Source organism: Zalophus californianus, chromosome 3 (assembly GCF_009762305.2).
Source record: "Zalophus californianus isolate mZalCal1 chromosome 3, mZalCal1.pri.v2, whole genome shotgun sequence".
Classification (NCBI taxonomy): domain Eukaryota; kingdom Metazoa; phylum Chordata; class Mammalia; order Carnivora; family Otariidae; genus Zalophus; species Zalophus californianus.
Window position 1 is genome coordinate 92,431,167 of NC_045597.1, and position 24,335 is coordinate 92,455,501.

A 24,335-nucleotide genomic window follows, 5' to 3' on the forward strand; every position below is an offset into this window, starting at 1 on the left:
ACCCACAGCTTTCCGAAACCTTGAGCACAGTCGAGTTTTTATGCAGGCCCGTTATCAGGCCTGTCAGCACGCCAGTCAGTGAGGCCTCAGCAGGGATAGCCATTCACGATGCACCGCCCCCCCCCCCCACGCCCCACCCCAGCGCGGACAATGTCATGATTACGTTAACGGAATGTGACTGACGTTTTGTGAGTTTTTCTGTCTTCATTAAACTTCTTCACCTTCTCTGAAACCCCTCATGCTGCACACTAGCACGGAGCAGCCGTATCCCTCGACCCAGCATGAGTCAGGGGTGCAGCCGTAATACCAGCTGTGAGAGCAGCCGCGATACGAGCCCCGCTCGGGGCTTTCCTCCACTCGGTGAGTACACGTAGGCACTGGCTCTCGGAACAGAGTTCTTGCCCTGCTCCAAATGCTTGTCCCACACACCGCCAGGTGGAATGACCTGCTCTCCCTCCTCTACTGTCCTTGTGAACCTTTCTTCTCTCTCTCCTCTTCCTTAGTTACCCTCTGTTGTCCCCTCCCCCCTCTGCATGCTTGAAGTTTGGCCATTTCCAATTTTTACATATTGGAGGAAAAAAACACCACTTCACCCTGTGCCGTTGCCATTTGTGACCACTTGCTGGCCAGAAGCCCATCTGCGTGGTCAACTTCTAACATAAGGGGACGCTCAGTGACAGTGAATTGCTTCTTAAAAGTAGAGCGAATCCCAAGCATATTGTTTGTCATTGAATTTCAGCAATTTGTTTTGAATTGTACCTGAGTTCAGGCCCTACGTGGTTCAGTTCAAAGGTGGAGAAAAATACAATCGTGATAATGTCTACGACATGAAATGTGCTCAGCTGAGGGGTGATAACGTTAAAAAGCTGCATGGATGAAGGGATTAGCCATGCTTTTTTGTTAAGTGAGTCATTTCAGTGCCTCCTCCTAAAGCAAGCCCAAAGTAGCTTTTTTTTTTTTTCCCCCAAAGTAGCTTTTTGATAAGCCGCTGAGGTGTACGGCACAATGCACGACTTTACAACGTTTATTGTTAACTAATCAGATATTTTCATTCTTCCTGGGCTCCATAGGCTATTTAAAGGCTGTGACCTGATGCCCTCCCAGGGCAGAAATTTACGGTATTTCGTTGCCATAAGGTGGTATTAGTACCATATCTCAGGTCACCCGCCAGGTGCCATTTGGGTTGCTCACCCACCAACCTCAGTCTCTCTTATAGCCAGAGTTTATATTTTCACAGTTCTTAGGATTCAAGAAAAACCGACAGAAACCTATTTCCTTTATGGAATTTCGTGTTTGCCTTTTCTTTTTAGTTTGAATAGTCTAAAATGGACATATACCTCATAGTGCAAATTATTAATCCCTAGAGACCTCTAGAAAGAACACACACTTTTCACAAAAAAATATTTTGTATTCTCCAGTAATTGTGTTTCAGTTCTTTGCCATATTGCTGTAAAACTGTCTATTTTCCTTTTGATAAGCATAGCAGGTGGAAATCATTTTAGAATGTTAGGCCTAGGCCTGAAGTTGTTATATGGAATTATGGTCTGCAGCAGTCTGTTATTTCAACTCTAATTATGTAACTGGTCTTTCAGATATAAAAATGTCACTCCAGAAAGTAGATGATGGATCAGAAACACATAGTCTTAATATTTGCCTCTCTCTGCTCCTAATGTCATACACTTCTTCCTAATATCCTTTTATCCCATCAGTATCAATAGTCAAAATCTAGATACACTTCCTTATGACCTGCTGTCCTGTATGCAGTTAAAGCTATGCCAGATGAGTCCCTTGACTTAGTCTTCCTGAGACCATGAGATCCTAAGTGGGGCGACTTACCTCATACACATCCGCTATTCCATGGCAATCTGAAGCATCAGAACAGAATTCTCAACAAATCGGGTGGCAATGATGATTTTTTTTTTTTTCCAAATGAACTGGTGATTTTTCCTTAAGTTAAGGCTGTATATCTCTGCATCCTTGCTGACCTTCTAAACAACCTGTTATATAAGTGAACGATTCAATCTGTTTATTGGTTTTTTGGCCTCTTAGGCAAGTCCATGTTTTTATTTCATATATGTATGGGTATTTTTGTTATCATCCATGGAAGCAGCCTTTGGAATCCAGCATGTGGTCAGTGGACCAGGCAAAGTGTGCTGAACTCTTGAGCTCCTAATTGAACCCCGAGTACTTGAGTGATCTAGTCTGGTTTTTACTTTCTTTGGTGAAATTAATCTGCATACGTGTCTGTCTTGGTGACAGCCCAGAATGGTGAAATGCACAATTGCTCCTACCAGGGCAGAAGATGTGGATACAGATATTTCCCCTTCCTAACAAACTAGCAACAGCACACGTCTTCTGTTGTGGTCAGGGCCATAGTTAACATCTTTTCAGCTGAATTTTTATGCCATGCCTCCTTTGCCTCCTTGGGTTAAATCTGTCCATAAGACTTTTATCCAATGAGAACAGGAGCAGTGCTTGTGCATACCAGCACCATTCTGAGCAGGTGCAGCCCCTCATGGCTCCTGTTCGCCTTCTGGGACAGGTGTTACTGTCATCCCTTTTCTTACGGATGACAGAACAGAGACTTAGGGAGAGTAAGCCACTTTCTCAAGGTCACACAGCTAGACGGTGGAGCTAGGTTTTGAATCCAGCCTGACTTCAAAGCTTGGCTGCTTCCCTGCCTCATTTGAAAGTTTTGATAATTTAATGTCTTTGATTTGTTCCTCTGAAATGTATTAAATGCTTTCTCTCCAGGCTTAAGCACAGAGAAAGTGTCCAGCAATGTTTCGCAATTATGATTTCCAGGTTTGGAGTTAGGACCTAGGAATTCATAGATGAGTCCCTAAAGGTTCCCAGGGGAACTCGCTGTGCCCTTCAGACAATGTGAAGTTTCCTCCTTCTTCTCATTCACTTTAATAATTGTTTCCCAACCCTTCTATAAATTAGTGAGATTTTGTGTTAGTGGCCCTTTATATAGCCAGCCTTCAGTTTGAAATAAGGGGTGGTGGTGGAAATAATTGTGTTTTGGTGATTATATATTGGTTTTATGTTTGCATTTTTATTACAAAGTTATTTTGGACCATTTTCAATATGTATATGGTTACAGTGACAACTTCTAAGTGCAAGTACGGGCTCTGCTGTCAGGCTTTGACATAACTGGGTCCACCTTGGATTCCACTGATGGATGTTCACTTGAGAAAGTGACAAAGGACTCATTTTACATGACAGATTTACTGTAGAATAGTCTGTTGAAACAGAACCAGGGGACGACTTTAGAAGAAACCATCAGGTATTGCCTAAAAGCTATTTTCAGTTTAAACTACCAGGGTATGGTGCTGATATGTTGTACAGTAAATGGTATGCTTCAGTCTTAAAATGTGTTTTCCCAACTTCCTTCTGTAAGGAAAGTGATTATTTTATATCTGTTATTAGAGATTGCCAATTTATTTGTGTGCATCTTGAGGAGTTAGAAATTTTCCTTTTGCAAGCTGGTGAAAATTTGTCCTTGTCGACCAGGTAACCTTTGCTATTTAATACCACTTAATACCACAGATATGTGCATTTTCATAAAGTGACATGAGCTTGAAAAAATAAAATTATAGGGGTGCCTAGCTGGCTCAGTCGGTAGAGCATGTGACTCTTGATTTTGGGGTCGTGAGTTTGAGCCCCCTTGGGTATAGAGATTACCTTAAAAACAATCTTAAAAGAAACTGTATTGAAGAGTTGAGGTTCTGGTATTTTATGACGAAACAAAAGTGTTCACGTGTACAGGACAGTGTACTCTCGTAGCGTGGGTGAAGAGTAGCACTGCTTGGTATTACTTTGTTAAACCTTGTGAATTTTCCATGGTACGACCACCATGTTCTTTTCAGAGTAATGACTATAAGCACACAGTGTTTGGGGTTTTTTTCCGGAGGTAAGGAAAAGCCATATATTGCATGGCACTCTGCTCAGTAAGTTCTTATTTTGAACCAAAGCCTATTTCACGGTTCTTTCTGAAAGTAATTCTCTCTGCGGACAGAGTTTAGCACAGAATTCCTCAGATTGCTGAATTTATATGCTTATTATGAATACTTGCTAATACAGTAATATTTGACGTAGACATATAAATTGGCGTTTACTGGTAACCGTCACTGCCACCGCCAGCACCAGCAGCACTACTCCTGTTGCTCCCACCATTTCACCATTTACTCAGTGCCTGGCACTGCTTTAAGTGCTCAGTGTCTGATCTCTTGCAACTCTCTCCACTCCCAAGAGGTACGTACCACTTTTAGCACCATTTCCAGCCGAGGAAACTGAGATACAGAGAGATGTAGCGCTTGGCCTCAGGTCCTCCAGCTGGTTGTGATCAAACCAGGATTTGCCCCCAGCTGCATTACGGAGTGGTTGCTCGTAACCAGAGTACTGCAAATGCCTCGCCAGGGAAGCTCCTTAAGCCTGTTACAGCGCAGTCTCCGGCAGTTAAACAATAAGTTCACTGATAACTAAGGGTATCCGTGCAACAGTAGAGCAAAAATTTGGGGAACACGGAATTTCATTTGTTGAGCCCCTTTCTCGTGATTTCATCCTGTTTCTGTTCAGATAACATGACGAACTTCTATGCTTTTGTTTTTGGTGCATGGTTGCGTATGCATCACGTACCGATGAGGCATCTCGTGAGCTGAGTAAATAATCCATTCTACTGCTGTTCCACTCGGTATATAGACAGTGCTCTGTGACTCCTGATGTCCTTCATGTTGCATATGTCCATTAACGGCTCCTTGAGGCTTCGTGGCGTGAATACAAACCTGGAGTCTGAGCTCAGGTGGTGCCTAAGGAACACCGCAAAGAGTGCCTTTGTCGTGCCTGTGTGTGTGCTAGCCCTGTGAGAGCCAGCAGGCTGCCGTAGAGTTTGGGGATTGGCACTTGCTCTCCATTCATCTCCAGCATCATTTCCTTTCATGAGAAAACATGGCCTTGTTGGGAGCAGTCTGTGCGTTCCCTTTGGACTGTGGCATTTCCTGTCTGGGGTACTTCTGTGTTAATCCTGTGGGTGTTGCCGTTCCTTTTACCTGCAGCCTCTCGACGTCATTCCAGGTCCACTAGTGCCCTCTCCACTGCTGAAACTGTTGGGCAGTCAGGTGAACAAGTGCTAACTGCATGCCTTGGCTTCTTCATATGTTCCAGTTTCGCACCCATTTTCGCATTTGTTTTCATCAGTGTCGGCTAGCACTTGGCATGTACGCCCTTCATATTTGTTTTCCCCAACGTGCTTTGATTTTTTTAAGTTGTTGAATGTTTATGGTTCTGTTAATAGGCCGTAGATGCTTTATAGCCTGTTTGACAACATCATTTCTCCAGTGTTCATGTTTATGTGAAAACCAAACAAACAAAAACACGGGGAGGGGCTTCTACCCCTCTTTTGACTCCCTCCCGAAATAGGAGAACAGTCACCGGAAATAGGTATCCTGAAACGTCCCTGTGGGGAAAGAGGGGATGGAGGTCCCTCGACAGTCTTTCATTTCCAAAGGCTTTGCTCCCAAAAAGTGTTGATTACTGATGTTAATTATTAGTGTCAAGTTCTGATTACTTGGAGGAACTGTTTAGTTATTAAATGTTCCAAATCCTAGCGTGCATGATTTCATATGTATAAATATTTGTCCTAAAACTTTTACGGAAAAACAAGGTCACGATTCAGGTAATCAGGTCAGGCGGCAGGTAGCCTTTGCAGCCTGTGGTCCCCAAATGTTCTGTCCCAGCCCGCTTTAACGATACCAGAAATCCCCCGGTCAGCCTTTGGGGCAAAAAGTAAGCATACCGAGATGCATCAGTTTGCTGGATTTAACTGACATCATTTTTATATGGTAACTACAGTTTTCTTACTTGACTAAGGCATTATGTATTAAATTACAGCCTGTCGATGGGGACAACTGTCACCAACTCATGGAGTTATTTTTCTCTGTGTTTCCTCTAAGCGAAGCGAGCTATGCTTTTTATTATGCACACTCTGAAGAGTACAGTCCCCTGAAAATCAGGGGCCAGACTGAGGGCACAGTCGCACGTATCCATCTCTTGGGAAATGGAGCTTCATCGTAACATCAGAGCAGTGAGTGTAGAACGGACTTTGCTCTGGTGAAAACAAACGGCTTGTAACTTTGCTCAGATCCAGACAAACATTTCCCCTTCAGATTTGAAATTCAAATGATCTATGATATATATCCAGTGATCTGCAGTCACTGTGTATGGCGGAGCTGTATGCATCTGGGAAGCACAGAATAATTGCATTGTTCTTACAGTTTTAATTTTCTGTCTAAAAAAAATCAGTATTATCCCTGGAGCAAGAATTGCTGGCATGAGATATACTTTTTTTTTTTTAAATTTTTTTAGATTCCGTTTTATTTAAGTTTATGCTGGGTAATTTTTAAATGGCTTACAATGAGTTATTTTCATTTTGTTACTCATAAATCCCTTACTATCTACCCTTTTTTAATGGAAAAAAGACTTGAGCAAAGATCATGTATAAAACCATATGCACAGCAAATCTCAAATTTACACTTGTTTCATATGTCAACTGATTATATATATATATGCATATATGGGGAGAGATCTAGATATAATTGCTTTGTGGTCTCTTAGTTTATATGGCACATTTAATCATCTTTTGAACAGAACGGCTAAGACAGCATGCAGTGTGACCAACAAGTGCATTAAAAAAGGGGATAGTATAACATACAATTTTTGTTTCTTTATAAAAATTCATGACTGTATAACGTTTTGGTTAGCAGTGTTTAAATATTTTCCCCTTTCGGTGGCGCTGGAAGGTGTAATTTTTTGAAATCGACATTTTAAAAAAGCTAAGTAACAACACCTCACTTTTAGAGTTCTTGTTTTCTAAAGAACTCTTGTTACATATCTAGAGTTTTAAATATACCACTTTATAAGAAAGATCAATTCACGTAAAACAGATTTAGCTTTCCTTTTATTCTAAATGCTTCATTATGGCTAATAGAGAGGGTTTGGGTTTTTTTTTTTCCATCCAAATAGTGTCTTATTTGTTCACAAAAAGAAAGCATTTTTTATCTTAACATTTTTCTTCAAAGGTTTTTTTTAAATACATTAGGATTTTAAATAAGAAATGCTTGCCAGTAAATAGTATGATACACTTAGGGAGTATAATTTATATGAACTTTTTCCTGTTAAAGCTTTAACCTCAGCTCTTCTTAAGGAAGGCTGCTCTCCTGATGTAATGGGGCTTTTAAAAAGCTAGTCTTCATTGTCCTTGATCCTTAACAGGCTTAAAATAATTGAACTGCTGAAATTTATTTTAAATTCTTTGGATCATACCCATTTTGTTACATGTTTAGACTATCGTTTGAAAATCCTTTGAGAGACTCAGGAAAAATGTATACTACTGTTATCCAAATGATTAATGTTTTGCAGTGAAGGTGCTAGCTTTTTGTGATGATCATTGAAGAATTTTAATAAGCTGATTTTTAAATAACCTTTGGTGACACAGCCATCATGAACAAATGCCAAAAATTAATTGAGCTCAGTTAATGACAGTTAAACAGTCGTGACACTAATGAAAATTTGCAGAGATCAATCGAATGCATTTGTTTCAAATTTTACCTTTTTATTACACATCTCATTAGAACCCTATTGTCAAACCGTGAAGCTTTCTAATTAGTTTGACCAAACATCAGGGCCAACTTGCCTCCAGAGGGAACGCTAAATAGATTAAAAAACTCCGCCCACAGCCCGGCTCGCTTCTCTAATAAGTTCCCCTCTCTCTCCCACTTCTCAGCACTTTTCAAAAATAAAACATTAAAGAGCCATTTCAGTTGTTAGGATGCTTTGTGGCACGATGGTATTAAATATGAAACAACCTAACCTCTGCCGCCGGTAAACAAGTCTAGTTAGAACTCTTAAGTGAAGGGTAGTTCCGATTGGCTAGAGACTTTCCAGTGCCTCTGTCCAGTAGGTGGGAAGAGGCAGGAGCCCTTGCAAAGGATTGAGAAAATTTGAATTAAAGTGACATGTCTTTCGGTTTTGTTTTTCTTAAATAGACCGGTTTGGGCTTGGCCAGGCAGGAAGAATACCTGGCTCTGTGAATGCCATGCGAGTTCTGAGCACAAGTACAGACCTCGAAGCTGCTGTCGCCGATGCTTTGGTAAGAGTCGCAGTGTGTGCAGTCTCTTTGACTTACTCAGCCACGGTTTTCTCTGTCCTACCAGAAAATCGCCTCCAAATCAGGGTACTAAATCACCCTGGGCACTCTGTAAAATTGTGTAAATACTGGGTAAACTGATATTGTCATCACTTTCTCTTTAAACTCCTATCCCTGTACGTAAGTGAAAATCGGCCCTCTACAAAAAATTCTCGCGCCAGGTGTTCGTTCTGTGCTCCTCAGTATCAAGGAAGTTTTGATGGCATTGGGCTTCTCTGATGTCATTGGGCTTCTTTTTTTTTTTTTTTCCCCCTTTTCTCCATTTTTTTTTCCCCCAGCGTTTCCTTTTTTCATTCTCCTGCTTCTATTGCTTTACAGGCTCTAATGGCATAGCCTACACGTATCATTATAATAGTAGGTAACAGAGTTTGTGGTTTGAAAATCTCGCATTGAATCCAGGACCACACTAGTTGTTCCTTGCGATTTTACCTTTGTTTGTTTGTCTTTAAAAATGAGTCATTATTTAAGGAAACTCCTAAATTTTAATGCCAGTGAAGTCTGAGGATATAAAGCACTGGTTGAATATGTTTTTGCCTCATTATAATGGAATATCTTAAAAATATATATATATAAAGTGAGTAGAGGTCCTTCAATTTGTGGTCAAATTGCTTTTTAAAGATGCGTTTCAGCTGGTAGTGACACTGCCTCTAGCATATTCTGGTTGATGTGCTCAGCATTTAAAATAGATCCTCTTTAGAACTGTCTGATCTCTGGCCTTGCTTGTGCTGTTTTAAGATATATTGTCTCTCTGAGGAAAAACGTATTATAACATCCTGCTTTCAGACACAGAAATTTTAAACCCAGCCCTGTTTTTCATCTGATCAAAATGTTATAGTCTGTGGCTAACAGGGATTCTCACTTTTCATCCCGTCCTGTGTCGCCCTCATTTATTCTTGCTCAGTCAGATTTCTTTGACAAGCGACTGTGAGCAAGCAGTTTGCCACTCTCCTGATGCTTTTCCTGTAAGCAGGGGCTGCCTGGCCAGCTCTATTCATCAGCCTTCTGTGTAGAAGGGCTTTTTTTCCTGGCAGGTACTGGAGTTTCAGGATAATTGCTCTAACCATGGCTCTGACTTCAGAGTCATGAGCTGGAACGGAACTCTGTGAAGCTATTTTTCCTTCCAAGCTGCAGCACTGAGAATCTGTCTCTTACTTATTCAGAGACCCTATTAGGAGGTCAGAGGGGTGGGAAATGATGGATGTGCAAAACCCTTAGTTAAATGGGACTTCCAGTTAAGGCGGGGGAGTTCCTCATTCTTTAAAGAACCGCCCAAGGGACTGTGCACAAAGTTCTAGGAGGCAGAGTCGGACTTGAGAATTTGAGCTTGGGCTTCCTTGACTCGGGCTTTTCTCTGAGCTCTAGCTCTCGGTCCACTCAGGCTGCCCTTATTACTCTTTGTCCAAACTGCTTGGCCTCCCAGAGTGACCTGCTGCAGAAGAGAGAGCGCAAGAATGGTACACAGTGTTTGCCTCCCAGGGTAGAAGCCCCAGGGGCAGACAGAATCTAGCGTAGGAGCAGACAGGAGAACTAATGGTGACTTTCGGGATGTACCTCGGTGGTGTGGGAAGAGTTTTAGCATAGGAAGAAGTGTAGCGAGTACTGGAAGGCGTTTCTAGGAGGTGTAGGAAGGGCTAGGTAATGCCATTGTGAAAGCGTTCTTTGTTATTATTCACTTGATATGAATCGCTTGCTAACCTATATTTTTGGTTTGCTAAGATATGTTTTGCTGTACACTTTTGTTGCAAGAACAATCCCCACATATGCTTCTGACATAATTCTCTATGCTTTTTCCCCATCCTTCAATATTTTCCTGCCTACAGCTGTTAGGAGACTCCAGGAGCAAGGTACCAGTGCTTTAACTTTTGTTTTACAACTTCATTTTTTTCTGTTGCGAGTATATTTCCTTTAGGGGCTAGTGAAAGCACAAAGCATGTAGTGTAATTAGAAATTCTGGTCTGAATTACGATTTTGTCGAGTCTAGTGAAGCTGTTGTTAGCAATGGAATCAGTCCCCTCTCTCATCTGTTTTAGTGGGTTTTTTGTTTTTGTTTTTGTTTTTTTTTTTGAATCTCAAGCTCTGCTCCTTCTGTCAGTGTTTTATTAACCCAGTTTGTGTCTACTTTTAATGTCATTACTATTTCATGAATGGATATATTCAACATTTTTCTTATTTTACAAATCTAGTTTGTTTATATGTGTGTGTGTGTGTATATGATGATATAATTTATCATACTAACAAGGATACTTCTGAAAGTGAAAAGAGGTGCTACTTAACTCATTAATTCTGCTGGGACAAGAGGCATAAGGCAGAATTGTCCCGAGCAAGTTATGGTGGATGGACAAGCCATACATTATTAGAAAATTACGTTTGTGAAAGAAAAAAAAAGACAAAAGAAAATTGCATTTGTATGGTTTCAGCCAATTAACTTTTTTTTCTTTTAGGGAAAATTGTATCATCAGTTTAATAGCTGTTGCTATATTATTTATGGGTTTAACTTACAGTTTTGTATTCAGGGTAAGAGAAACGAATGAAGGGTCTGCAGGAAGGCTATTTGTGTTCAGATAATTTAAGCATCCTTTTACTTGGGCTACTCTGTCCCTGACGTTTCAGTTTCAGACTTTCTTGAGGAAGCATGGATATTCCAACAAATTTTCCCACAGACCCTGCTCACAATAGATTGCTTCTGTTTGCGAAGGGCCCAGTGGGGGCGCATACCTGCAGGGTGGCAGGGGCTGAGCCAGGTTAGTTCACACACTCTCCCAGCAGGTGTGTGGGAGGTAGCATTCTTGTCATTTCAAAGATGAGGAAAGTGAAGCAGGAAGGTGAGGAGCTTTCTGAAGTTCCTCAGCCAGTCAGTGGCGGCCTGACTACCACCCGAGTCTGCCCCACTGCGAAGTCCACACACCGTCCTAGAGACCACACTCTTCCGTCTCTGCTACGGACTGCTCTGCCTGTTACTTACTATTCTGACTGGATGTCTGCTTTTAGGTTTTTATTTCCCTGATCTGTGAGTACAGGAAAGTGTGGTGCGTGCATACGTGTGTGTGCGTGTGCGTGCGTATCTTTTTACCTGTAACTCTGTTGTTGATCTTGTGTGGTGTGACTCATGGTCATTTCACCTTCCCATGTCTTCCTCCATCACCCTCACCTTCGTTGGATCTGACAGAAGAAGCCTGTGAGGAGGAGGTACGAGCCGTATGGGATGTATTCAGATGATGACGCCAACAGCGATGCCTCAAGTGTTTGCTCTGAGCGCTCGTACGGCTCCAGGAATGGTGGCATTCCCCATTATCTGCGGCAGACTGAGGACGTAGCAGAAGTTCTCAACCACTGTGCCAGTTCCAACTGGTCAGAAAGGAAAGAAGGGCTTCTAGGCCTGCAGAACTTACTGAAGAGCCAAAGAACACTGAGGTGAGGACAAGGAGGCCAAGGTCGTGAGCCAAGTTTGAAGTCCCATATTTACACTTAGCAGTGGTTTAAGGGGGCTCCCTGTCATTCAGGGAGTCCTTACCGAGTTCCAGGCGCGGGGGCAGGCACTGCGGGTGCTAAGATGACTAAGACATGGTCTTTGCCTTCCAAGGACTTTGAAATATCTTACAAATACTCTATTAGGTTTATAAAACATTTGGTTCCGTTACAGTTCATATTTATCTGGTAGGTGTTATTTGAGAAGTCTTGATACAGTTTGCAAGTTAGGTAAAAAATAACTCTGCTGGTTGGTATGGTTCATTATACTTTGGAGTTGTGGGTAAAATCATAGCAGTCTCAGCCTCAAATTTTGTAATATATGCATACATATAGCTTATAAACATGTATAGTAACGAGATACTAAAATGGAGTACTTTAAAGTAGTACCAGCCTTATTACTAGAGTTGATTATTTTGCTTTTTTCTTTGTTTCTATATCTCACAAATTTTCTAAAATGAGCATGTATCACACTTACCAAAAAAGTATATGTTTATACCATATTTCATCAAATCTGAGGCACCGTTGATACACTGCTATTTTATATCCCTCTAAGAAATGCTGCTTATTAAACCATGGTAGTACTAATACATCTTTGATTATAAGATGAATCTCAAAATTACAGAGATGTTAAAATGTGAAAAATTGGGCAAGTTAGAATCCCTGAAGTACAGATATGATGTTCTTTGGAGATTTTTTCTAAGATAACCTGTGAGAGTGGGTAAGTTTGTGGTCACGGGTAGGCTCTGCACTGCTAAGTGAACCTTGACTAGTGGATCCCTGTGCTGTAAGTGTGCCCATCTGGTCTGTCCGACTCCACCCTGCTGTGTTCGTATCTGTTACGTGCCGTTCCCCCACCGAGAGGCCTTGAGAAGTTTTGTCATACGCTTTCTGAAATGCACATAGCCTCTGATGCTCTAGTGAGCTGTCGAAAACAAAATGAGGATTTAAAAAAAAAAGAGGATGGTTTGTTGAGATTATTATTCCTCAAGAATCTGCTTAATTCTGGCGATCCTGGTTTCTTGATTTTTAGTGTTCACCAAGTATCCATTGAAGAATCTCTAGAAATCTGTTGATTGGCATTGGTCTAACTAGATCGTGTTGTTAATAATGTTAAAGGATCATCAAACCAACTCATCTGTATGAAGGGGGGATTACTCAAGGGTGATTTGGGGAAGAGATGACGACGCTTATTCAAGCCTTGAAGGAAAAATGGGACTCAGTAGTATATATAGGTAAGGGTCAGAAAAGGCAAAAGGGCACTAACAGGAAATGAATGTTTGCTTGGTCTCAGCAGTGGCAGGAATGGCAGCGTTCCCTCCTTTAATCCTCCCTGTGGCCATTTGTTTGATACAGATCTAAAGACATTTGAGTACTTGGTAGCAAAACTGAGATTAAAATCCAGGTCCGTCTCACCCCAAAGCACATGCTTTTCTTATACTTTATCCCATTGCCTTTCATCTGTGGTAGGTGGAAAACAGACCTCAAATGAAATGAGCGGGGATTTAGCTCAGGGCTTTGCCACTCCCATGTGTGCGAACTTTGGTAATCACTCTCTGAGATTCAGTTGCCTCATTTTGAGAGTCAAACTGTCGTGGTTTTATATTTCTACTTGATTTCATCATGAATTAAATAAAATGATTCGTTTGTGAAAAAAGCTTTAAAAAAGCTGTCACTAATCTCAGTGTTGACTCATTAAATTCTAAATTTATTTATTTCCATTTTATTCCCTCTAGTCGAGTAGAATTGAAAAGATTGTGTGAGATCTTCACCCGAATGTTTGCTGACCCTCACAGCAAGGTAAGTCTGGGACTCGTGCCTGCCGACGCCCCCTCTGCATGTCCACGTGAGCTGTATAATACACTACTTAAGAGTGAGAGAGAATTCCCCATAGCGCAGTTTAGACCTTACAGATATAACACCAGCTTCAGCAGCTTATGTTATATCTTTTAAAAAAGACTTCTTGGGAACTTCACATGTCCATAAAACTTGGAGCTAAATAAACTAAATAAAATTTGTTTTAAGAGTTAATGGAAAGAATAAGATATAGTCATATTCAGATGCTTTGGGGTACCTCCTGTTAGCCAAACGGTGGGCTACGTGCTAGAATAAAACATCATATTCTAATGCAATGCCTTTTTTTTTCTTAACAGAAATGAAAAAGATAATCAAGTCTATAATTATTCTTTTTTGTACCCCATGTAGAATTTGCCTATATAGGACAAGATAAAAAAAAATAGAAGCATTTATGTAATGGATTTATTGAAAAATCAGGTTAAGCTATTTCTCCAAATAGAATTTTCCTGTCCCCAAGAATTTGCCCGATGGTGGCCACCTAGCTGGCATCCACACTCCCGGGGTCCAAGGAGAGCACTGAGTCCTGAGGGGGATCCCTGCTGGGAGGAAAACACCCCTGACTATGACCCAGGAATGGTGCTCAGAGAGGGACCCTTTACAGAAGCCTGCTTGGAGTTTAGATTTGAAACACATACCATTAGTTTGGGAGGAATCCTAGTTGGATGCTTTTAGAGAAAGAAAATGGGGGGATTGAGTTTATTGGGCAAGTTTAAAGGATGGATAAAGGACAGGACCAGAAGTGCAAAAATTGGTAGAACCTTAAGTCAGCATAACCAAATCTCATATGCTTGACAGTGCAGGATTTCATGATCTCAGACCACAGTTTTCCTAGTAAAAATGGTCCCTTGTAAGTCTTAACGGGGAGAAGGAGACCTGCCATGGCCAGAAAGTCCAGCCAGTTATTGTGACTGCCTTTCCTTTTCTGCCCTTTCTCATCAGAGTCATCAGACATGCTCTGTCCAGTCATTCAGCACTCAGTACTTGCTCTGGGCTAGGGACACAGAAAACAACACGGGACCCCTGTTCTTTGAGATGCTCATGGGAGCCTAGAAGAATGAATGTGGGGGTTCTCTTTTTTCTGCAGGGGTAGTGGGTGGGAGACAGCAGTTCTCCTCAGTACTGGTCTTGAAGCATGTCTTAAAATTCCTGTGATGAATTTCACAGCAAGGTTAACATTAACAACATAAGTAGAATCCAAGAAAGGTTGGATTCTAGGGCCACAGAGATATCCAAAGATACAATTATCACGATTTTTCTCTAAGATAGTGTTTAAAAGCAGGAAGACTGGGGCACCTGGGTGGCTCAGTCAGTTGAGCATCAGACTCTTGATCTCGGCTCAGGTCTTGATCACAGGGTCATGAGTTTGGGCCCTGTGTTGGGCTCCATGCTGGGTGTGGAGCCTACTTCCAAAAAAAAAAAAAAAGGCAGGAAGATTTTAAGCATAAGATTCATAAGAGAGCATAAGGGATGTTAGGTAGTATGGAGCATTGATGAAATTTCTGTTACCTGTCACCTCTAGATTGCTGATTCAGAACCAGAATGTGAGGATAAAGAAGGAAATTTGTTTCCATCAGAAGGCTCTTGTACAGTGAGTTTGGAGGTCTCAGTTTAGTTAATATTTGCTAGCTGCCTTTGAACTAAGCCAGGAATCCCATAGCTGGGGGCTCAGTGAGTTTTTTTTCTGAGCTGTCTCACGGGAGACCCCTGGTGGTTAATAGTTGCTGTGCTAGAACTGAGTAGGTATATTATAGCTGGGTTGTCCCAGTAGAGCATGACTCATTTATTAGCCAAGTAGGGGACACAGTGCTACTTATCTCTCTAAAATCGGTTCGAGGATAGTCCACTGTGGACTCTTATCTCACCTTATACAGCATTAATGATTGCACAGCAGCATGAGAATTATGTGGACTGTATCTTTTATTCTAAGCCATAATTTTTTATAGACTATATTGACTTTTATAATATCTTTTTATATTGTATTACTTTACAATATCTGAATTGGCCTACATCGAAATCTACAATGCTCAAGGTTTTTTTCCTCCCTCATCTTGTAACATTACTTGTTGAATGCTAGATAATGGACAGTAATAGTATGGAATTCTGATGGTTAAGAGAACTTTTTTTTTTTTTTAAGAGGAAGGAAGGATGGAAGGAAGAGAGGCCTCTAGGATTAAACTAATACCTTTCAGCAAAGTTAATTTCTCTCGGTACTGAATTTTGAAGGCATATTGAGGGAGGGGAAGAGTATCAGTATCAGTTTGTAATCTTTTCAGGTCTTTTAAGAAACTGCATGAAAATGGTTATTAATTCACTGTGGACTAACATGGAATTTGTTTTGTTGCATGGCCTGGTTTGCGGTGGAATTCACAACAGAGAGTAAGTTCCGATCCTTTTTCCTTTATTTTTTTAATACATTTGTCTCCTCTAATATGACCAGTCCATTTTTAATAGAGACTTTGGAGGAAATTATGAATTACATATGTGAAATACTTGGTTTTCATTTGTGCCTAGGTTTTCAGTATGTTTTTGGAGACTCTTGTGGATTTTATTATAATTCATAAGGATGACTTGCAAGACTGGCTTTTTGTTCTTCTCACACAATTACTTAAGAAAATGGGAGCAGATTTACTTGGATCTGTGCAAGCAAAAGTTCAGAAGGCTCTAGATGTCACCAGGTAAGGTTTTAGAGGCCAGACCATTTTTTTTCCCCAGCTTTTGATATACAACTGACATATAATGTCGTGTAAGTTTGAAGTATATAACATGATGGCTTGATACATGTGTATATTGCTGAATGATTACCACAACGTTAGTTAACACATTCTTCACTCACATAATTGCCATTCTTTTGTTGTGGTGGTGGTAAGAACATTTCAGATCTATTCTCTTAGCAACTTTCAAGTGTGTAGTACAGTATCATTAATTGGAATCACCATTCTGTACTTTAGATCCCCAAAGCTGATTCATGTTGTAACTGGAAGCCTGTACCCCTTAACCAACATCTCCCCATTTTTCCTACCCTGTACTCTCTGGCAGTCACCATTCTACTCTGCTTTTAGGGATTTGGCTTTTGGGAGAGGGCGCGGCGTGGGGATTCCACATATAAGCCTGATCATGCTTTATTTGTCTTTCTCTGTCTGGCTTATTTCACTTAGCATAATGCCCTCAGGGTCCATCCATGTTGTCACAAATGGCACCATTTTCTTCTTTTTTATGACCAAATAATATTCCTTTGTGTTTTGTTTTGTTTTTTCCATTCTTTTGTTGACAGACACTTAGGTTGTTTTGTACCTTGGCTATTGTAAATAATGCTACAGTGACCATGAGGTCGGGTGTCTCTTCGAGATAGTGGTTTCATTCCCTTTGGTTACATACCCAGAAGTGGAGTTCCTGGATCATATGATGTTTCTATTTTTAATTTTTTGAGGAACCTGTACTATTTTCTGTAGTGGCTGCACCAGTTGACATTCCCACCCACAGTGCAGAAGGGCTCCCTTTTCTCCACATCCTTGCCAACACTTGTTCTCTCTTGTCTTTTCTGATGATAGCTAGGAGCTGTGAGGTGATACCTCCTTGTGGTTTTGCTTTGCATTTCCCTGATAGTGATGTTGAGCATTTCATGTATTTGTTGGCCATTTGGATGTCATCTTTGGGAAAATGTCTCTTCACGTGGGCTAGACCATGTTGATGTTACAAGACTCTCATAGGTGGCTTTTTGCCATTCTCTTGTTACCCATGGTTTTGTCATCTGCTTGAATAAGTACTCTCTTACACAATTTCCACATTCTTTTGTTAACATATTTGTTGAAATGTTTCTGCATTTGATGAGATGAAATACTCATATCCTCCTTGAGCTGGTATTTTTGTGAACGCTCAAGACAAATTAAAAACAAATATAAAGCCTTGCAAATTGATTCTCTTCTCTTTGAAAGACGTTTGAGTATTTATTTACATCCTTCTGAATACCTCAGTATTTTTAATACTTCCAACTTCTTACAAGTCATACTAGAAATTTTTCTAGCCACGTGTGATGTACCTTTTGTCCAGGTATAATCTCTGTTAGATTCATTAGGTCGGAGATTGCTAACACAGCAGTTGTACCCCTCTGGCTGTTATGAAGAAAGAGAGGATCTGTGGGGACTCAGAGGCATGTGAAAAACTGACCATGTGCTCTCATTGTTGAGCAACCTCTAATCAATTATCTCTACAGCTGTAGGTCCTCAACATACAAGTATTAGAACTTAAATGACCTCAGAAGACACTTGGCTGTAATGTCTTCATTATGATTTGGTGGAAGATAGAAGCTTGTGTGTCAGATTAATGAATTTTTAAATGAATAAACAAATAACTTCAGAGCAGATAATTCCCATCAGTACAGTAACTTTTATACAACCCAGTTACTATCCATTGGGCGATGACTGCATATTATAGAATTTCCAAAACGGAAGGACCCTTCCTCATTTTATTTTTTTAAATATTTTATTTAGTTATTTGACAGAGAGAGCACACAAGCAGGGGGAGCAGCAGGCAGAGGGAGAAGCAGGCTCCCCACTGAGCAGAGAGCCCGATGCAGGGCTCGATCCCCAGGACTCTGGGATCATGACCTGAGCTGAAGGCAGACGCTTACCATCTGAGCCACCCAGGCACCCCCCTTCCTCATTTTATTAATGAGGAAACAGACTTTACTTGACTTGCCCGGGTCACATTCTGTGTTAGTAGCAGGCTGGGGGCTGGAATCCAGGCCTGCTGGTTGTTGCTCCGTTGTCTGTTTCTCTGACTGCAGGCTGGTCTGTGGGCAGGCATCTTCCTGTAGGAGGGTGTGGATAGCCTTTGTACTTTTTCTTTCCTCTCTGGCTCCCTCAGCATAAACTCCCCTGCCATCATCCCCCACGCATACGTCTGTCAGATGTCTCTGACTGCAAAACATGCATTTGTTCCTCTACACACTGATGCCGACTGTTTTCTGTTGGTCCCTGACCCTGTAGATCTGTGCTGCTACAGAATTTTATTATCCAAATAGATCCCTTTTGATTTTCACTGAGGTCAGTGCTATATACTATATTTACAATAAGCCTTTCAAATGCCATCCCTCCTTGGGTTGAGTAAGTTTAGTGGAATTAGGGAACATACCTAGTGATACCAGTGTATCAGTGGATTTGTAAAGTTTCAGCCGGGGATTGACTAGAGGGGTGAGGCTGATCCAGCTTATAATAACTGAGTGAAGAGACAGGAGGGAGGGGGATGTGTGGGCCGGGGAGCTGCCATGTTGGCATGTGGGCCCAGTGGTACCAGACTTCTCAAGAAAGGTCAGAAATGTGGATTAAGGCAACACATTTGAGGGGTTTTTTTGTTTTTATTGTTTTGTTTTGTTTTTTAATGACACTCTGAAAGCCAAATAAAACATTTGTGAGCCAGACTTGGCCTAAAGGTCGCTTCCTTGATATAGGTGAATTTATGAATGGCAAAACCATTCAGAGTTTTAGGGATGGCAAGAATGTTAAGATTCTACTCCTAAACTTTGGTGATTAAGGAAAACCCTTTTATTATTTTCCTGGATGCCTCTTCCCTTTAAGAATCCTCTTCTGCTATGGTCTCTGAGAAACAAACTGAGGGTTCCGGGGGGGCGGGGGGATGGGTTAGCCTGGCGATGGGTATTAAAGAGGGCACGTATTGAATGGAGCACTGGGTGTTATACGCAAACAATGAATCATGGAACCCTACATCAAATAAATAGATGATAGATAGAGGGGGGAAAAAAAAGAATCCTCTTTTGGGTAGATTTGGTCTAAGTCTCTAGAACACATTCATCATTCCCACTTCCTCGGCAGCTGAGATGCCTAGCTGTTTAAGCATATTTAGGATCAGTCCGTGAGTACTGGGGGCAGGGGTGAGGGGTTCCTGAGGGGATAGGCCTAACTGTGATCTGTTTCCTTTCCTTTGGCTGTGCCTAACCATGGGCACATTTCCAGATTAAACACACCAGTTTATACTTAAGTGGATTCTCCATTCTCCCCTTGCTGCAGAAGAAAAGAGAGGTGTTTTGTGTGTGGTTTGTCGACCTTGTTTCTTTAATTTATAGGCAGTATGAGTCAGAGAGTCCGAAGAAAGCAGTGCATTCGCTCAGTCCGTTATAACAGATGTTCGCTTTGCACAGTCTTTCCTGTTAGTGTGGAAGGTGTGTCTGCATTTTCCCACATGGACACCATTCTGCACTTTTAAACTAATGCTAGTGATTGCAGCACTTGAAGGGAGAGAGCACAGATTTTTGCTCACCAGGGCCCTCAGGGTTACTCAGTTATGTCGAAAATGTGAAGCGGCTACAAGAAATGAGCTCAGGAACAGTCCAGAAGTGGAGCAGGAGAGGGGCTCTGAAGGCCCTGGCTTCTGCATATGTGTTGTAGCTGGATGGGGAGTTCCCTTGCTGGGTCTCTCATGGGCACTCAGCTGCGGAGACTCCACAGAACAGAGACCATAAGCAGTTGCCCAGTGGGTCCAAGGGAGGACAGTGTGATTAGCCTTAGCAAGGTCAGCGGTAAGCAGCCCAGTCAGGATGAAAATTCAGATTTGGGAATTGGAAGCAATATTCAGAAAGGTAGCTAGAGAGAAGATGAGCAGATTCCTTAGAAGGCAGGTAGGAATCTCTTCCTTAGTTTATTGCTTGGTCTTAATTTTTAAAATAGCATAACTCAAAGTAAGTGGAGTGTGTGTTTGGGGACTTTTAGCAGATTTTCCTTTTTCTGAATTTTCCATATAGTGTGTATTACTCTAGTATTTATATAAAATGAAAGGTACAATTAGTAAACTTAGTCAACTAAGGTCAGGCTTGCTTTTATATAAATTAGATTCATCTATAATGGTATATTTTCGTTACTGATATGGTTTTACATTACTTTTTCTAATAAGCCTTTCTTTAAAACTGAGTTTTTTTTCTTCTCTTAAACCTAGGGACTCCTTTCCATTTGATCAACAGTTTAACATTTTGATGAGATTTATTGTGGATCAAACTCAAACTCCTAACCTCAAGGTTGGTAACTATTTGTCAATTAGAGTTCAACCTCTATAAGTCAGATTTGCTTAAAATGTACTTTTTTGTTCATGATTCATATTTGGCTGTTATGAATAAATCTGTGAGCATCTTTGTACGACTGTTTGGGAATGTGTTCCCATTTCTCTTGGTTGAGTAGCTAGGAGAAAAGTTGTTGGTTTATTGGATAGTACGTGTTTAACTTGATTCTAAACTGCAGAAATGGTTGCGCTATATTATATTCCTACCGGCAATATAATGGGAGGACTAGTCGTTCCACAGCCTACCAACATTTGGGTATTATTACTGTTTTTCACGGTATTTAAACTAGAAAGCTCTGATGCGTTGAGATAAGGTATCTTATTGGAATGTTTTTAATATTAACATTCTAACACATGAAAATTAATTGTTACCTATTTTGGAAAATCATATCTACGATAACAAGACTGAATCTGAGGGAGGGTGTTTGTTCATTTGAATGAGGTCACATACATCAACTGTTCTTTAATTGTTAACTTTTGTTGGGGTTTTAGCGTAGGCCCAATAAATAATAACTCTCTTCTCCAAAGGTGCAAGCCCATTGAAGCATCAGTGGAGAAGTTAGGCAGAGTATCAGCTTGATCGCTGAAAATGCTCCCTTGCAAGACATGGCCAAGGTTGTGTAAAAAACAAAGCTAAGTACTTCACGGTCAGTGGCAGCGCTGGAAATCCTGCAGCCTGCCCGCAGGGGCTCATGCCCTGCAGGTGTCTTGCCGCATACGGGAGGAGCAGAGTGTGCCTTCAGTCTAAAACTGAAGAGGTTTGAGCTGTATGCTACTTGCCCTGTTCCCAGACTTACCTATCCAGTCATTTCATGCTTTTGTCCCTGGTGGACGCTGCTCCCTGTGCAAACATAAATCCAGGAGGAAGGAGGTGTCCCCTCAAGAGTATTTACTTTGATCAGAATTCTATTCACAGGTTCATAAAGTGTGCTTAATGTTTATAATTATTGGATCTTTCAGGTCAAAGTTGCAATCCTGAAGTACATTGAGTCCCTCGCTCGGCAGATGGATCCAACAGATTTTGTAAACTCTAGTGAGACGAGGCTTGCTGTTTCTAGAATTATAACCTGGACTACAGAACCAAAGAGTTCAGACGTGAGAAAGGTATGTCCAGGAGAGCTCAGGTGCAGCTTTAAACACACACTGTTCTCAGGCATGTGTTAGGAAAAGACATTTACCTAGAAACTTGCAAACCACCCCACACAGCTACACGGGATCCATTCTCACTCCTTTTCTGTGAAAACCAGACTTTGCTCTCGCCCTTATCTTCTCTGTCCAGTTCCACCTCGTCCCAGGCTTCTGACATCAAAATGAAAATCAGAAATCATGTATGATGGTTTCGTGCTTTCCTTAGGCATCTATTTTGTTCTTTTCAAATGTGAAAGCACTAGTAGTTTAGTGTCTCGTAAGGCCGTTGGTTTTTCATATGTCAGTTTCGTGACATGGACTTTGAGGACAGAATTGAAGATCTAAGGCTGCCCGGCCATAAGGTGCCTCACAGCAAAATGTGGCTGAATGTTTGCTAGGAATATGAATTGCTGAGTTTAAAAAGAACAAACAATTTTGGATTATATACCACACTTGGAACACACTCTTTTTGAGATGGGGGCTGGATGAATGGGGAGGTAGAATTCAGATTTTGGAGCCCCTGGACACCAAGGTGTTTTTGTTTTTTTTCATCAGCAGAAGAGAAGTATTGGCTACTTTCTTCAGAAGTGACACATTGAGGGGCATATAACAAAGTAATATAATAGTGCACAGGGACATACAGTAGTACAGAGAGTACCATTTCTCTTACTAGGTAGTGCTCTGCCTCAGGACCATTAACAGAGATTAATTATTATATGTGAAACTTGCCAATTCCTGACAGGTTGCAAGCACGCAACAAGTGTAAGCTCCTGTCTTTCTCTTCCTCTCTGCCTGTCCATGTCCTTATGTGCTTGAGTTTCACACGCAGTCGTTATTCTTTTACTCTGTATAGAAACTGAGTAGCCTTTATAAAATACTCTTTTAAAGCCAGCTTCCTCAGTGCAGCTTTCAGACCGAAAGTACTTGATTTTGGTTATTTGTGTATAATCACGAGCTTTGCTTTGTTTCTTCTGTGCCATACTCCTTCTACATTTAGCCTGACCAATGGAGTGCTTTGGCTTTGATAATGTGGACCACTTGGGTCCAGGCAGGAAAAAAGAAAAGGAGGATTCCAAGCAATAGCTAGCAGGAGTGGTGTATTTCCAAATGCAAACTAACACTTAGCTCCTCCTCCAGTGGAGTTCAAAGACAACAGAAGAATTCTCTGGAAGGTTTCTTTGAAACGGTCACGGGTCATGTAAGTCCTGTGTCCACTGTGTAGTAATAAACTAAGTTGTCCAAGGTCAAAGGAAAAAGGGCAAATCTTATTCAAGCACTCTTTCAAAATTATCATCAAAAGAGCATTTCACTGGCAACCTTTAATGTAGCCATTAAGCCAGTGTTGGATTAGGGAGGAACAGTAGGAGGTGGTTCAGTGATTTGGTTGGTATGTAAGTCACAAACAGATACTTCTGTTGTAATTTTCAAAATCACAAGATTGGCCAATAAATACAAAAGCCTTCAGGACAGCTTTCTATCTTTAGTCGTAACACATGTGTGCGTGTGTGTGTGTGTGTGTTCCGTTTATAATTGGATGTTACTTAAATATTCCCTCCTGTAGGGCTGAAACATACTCTAGACTTACCATGATTAGGGCCTGCGTGAGAGCAGCTCACTTTCATCATAACGTCCACTTTCTCTGGACATGCACATTAGAAATTTGAACTAGAATTTATTTTCCTAACTTTTCTAAACAGGTTGTTATAGGAACTTTTTTCCTTGAGTTCCTTCGCCTTAGGCTCCAGTACACTCAACTTATTTTACTACTAGCTTAAGTCAAATATGGTTAAGATACTGAATTTATTGCCAGAAATCACATGGTTCATTTACTGTTGATCTCCAACACTTAATTTCAGTCTTTTTGGATCCTATAGTGGGCTTCACAAAGCCTGGTCTCCATTGGTATTCCGCTTCTGTTGCCTGCTTTCACTTCCCCTTTCACATCTTGAGGACTGCTTAATACCTACCTCACCGTCAGACTGAGTTCAAACCCAGGTTCTGGGGCAGTAATCCTGATTTTCAGAAAATTTGGAAAGCTTTATTACATTAGTAGTTCTCAGTCCTGGCTGCAATCAAAATCAACCTCAATTCCTGGGCTCTACCCCAGGTAATTTGGCTTAATTAATAAAAAGTGTGGACAGCATTTTGGGTCTCACTGGCTGTTGGTTGATTTTTAACGCACAGAGTTGAGACCCATTGTTTTAGAACATTACCCTGGGGTTGAACCTCAACATATACAGACTATTAGTGTTGACCTGGTTGCCACTAATTTTCTTGGTCCCAGCCTTCATCATCAGGATCTTCAGGACTAGGGTTGGACTTGCTGCTCCCCAGTGCCTTCCCCACCTCTCTATTTTCACTCACCCTGTATACTCAGCACTGAGCACAATACAAAGTAGACATTTAATAAACATTTTGAATGAATTAATGATAAATGTCCAAAGAGAAATAATCTAATTTTACGTAGCATGTCAAAGCCATCATTTTCAAAACCATAGTGTTGGAGGCCCCTGTTTTGACCTCTGTATTAGTCTTCTGTTGAACACCAAATCACCACAGACTTAACAGCTTGAAACTACACAAATTTATTATGTTGTAATTTCTGTGATTCAGG

At 41.1% G+C, this 24,335-nt stretch overlaps 1 protein-coding gene across 12 annotated transcripts in view; it reads left to right on the plus strand.

Moving 5' to 3' along the window:
- CLASP1 (cytoplasmic linker associated protein 1) overlaps positions 1 to 24,335 on the plus strand; it is a 260,558-nt gene that overhangs the window by 183,672 nt on the left and 52,551 nt on the right. For 4 of the 12 annotated variants that reach the window (XM_027588561.2, XM_035726559.1, XM_035726560.1 and 1 more), the window contains 8 exons: positions 8,046 to 8,149; positions 10,027 to 10,050; positions 11,373 to 11,617; positions 13,408 to 13,471; positions 15,902 to 15,904; positions 16,040 to 16,203; positions 20,474 to 20,552; positions 21,554 to 21,697. In XM_027588561.2, coding sequence (XP_027444362.1) covers positions 8,046 to 8,149; positions 10,027 to 10,050; positions 11,373 to 11,617; positions 13,408 to 13,471; positions 15,902 to 15,904; positions 16,040 to 16,203; positions 20,474 to 20,552; positions 21,554 to 21,697 — 827 coding nt within the window. Of the gene's footprint in view, positions 1 to 252; positions 361 to 5,057; positions 5,121 to 8,045; positions 8,150 to 10,026; positions 10,051 to 11,372; positions 11,618 to 13,407; positions 13,472 to 15,047; positions 15,117 to 15,901; positions 15,905 to 16,039; positions 16,204 to 20,473; positions 20,553 to 21,553; positions 21,698 to 24,335 lie in introns of all 12 variants that reach the window. The other 8 variants (XM_035726556.1, XM_027588558.2, XM_027588562.2 and 5 more) reach the window with 6 other exon arrangements.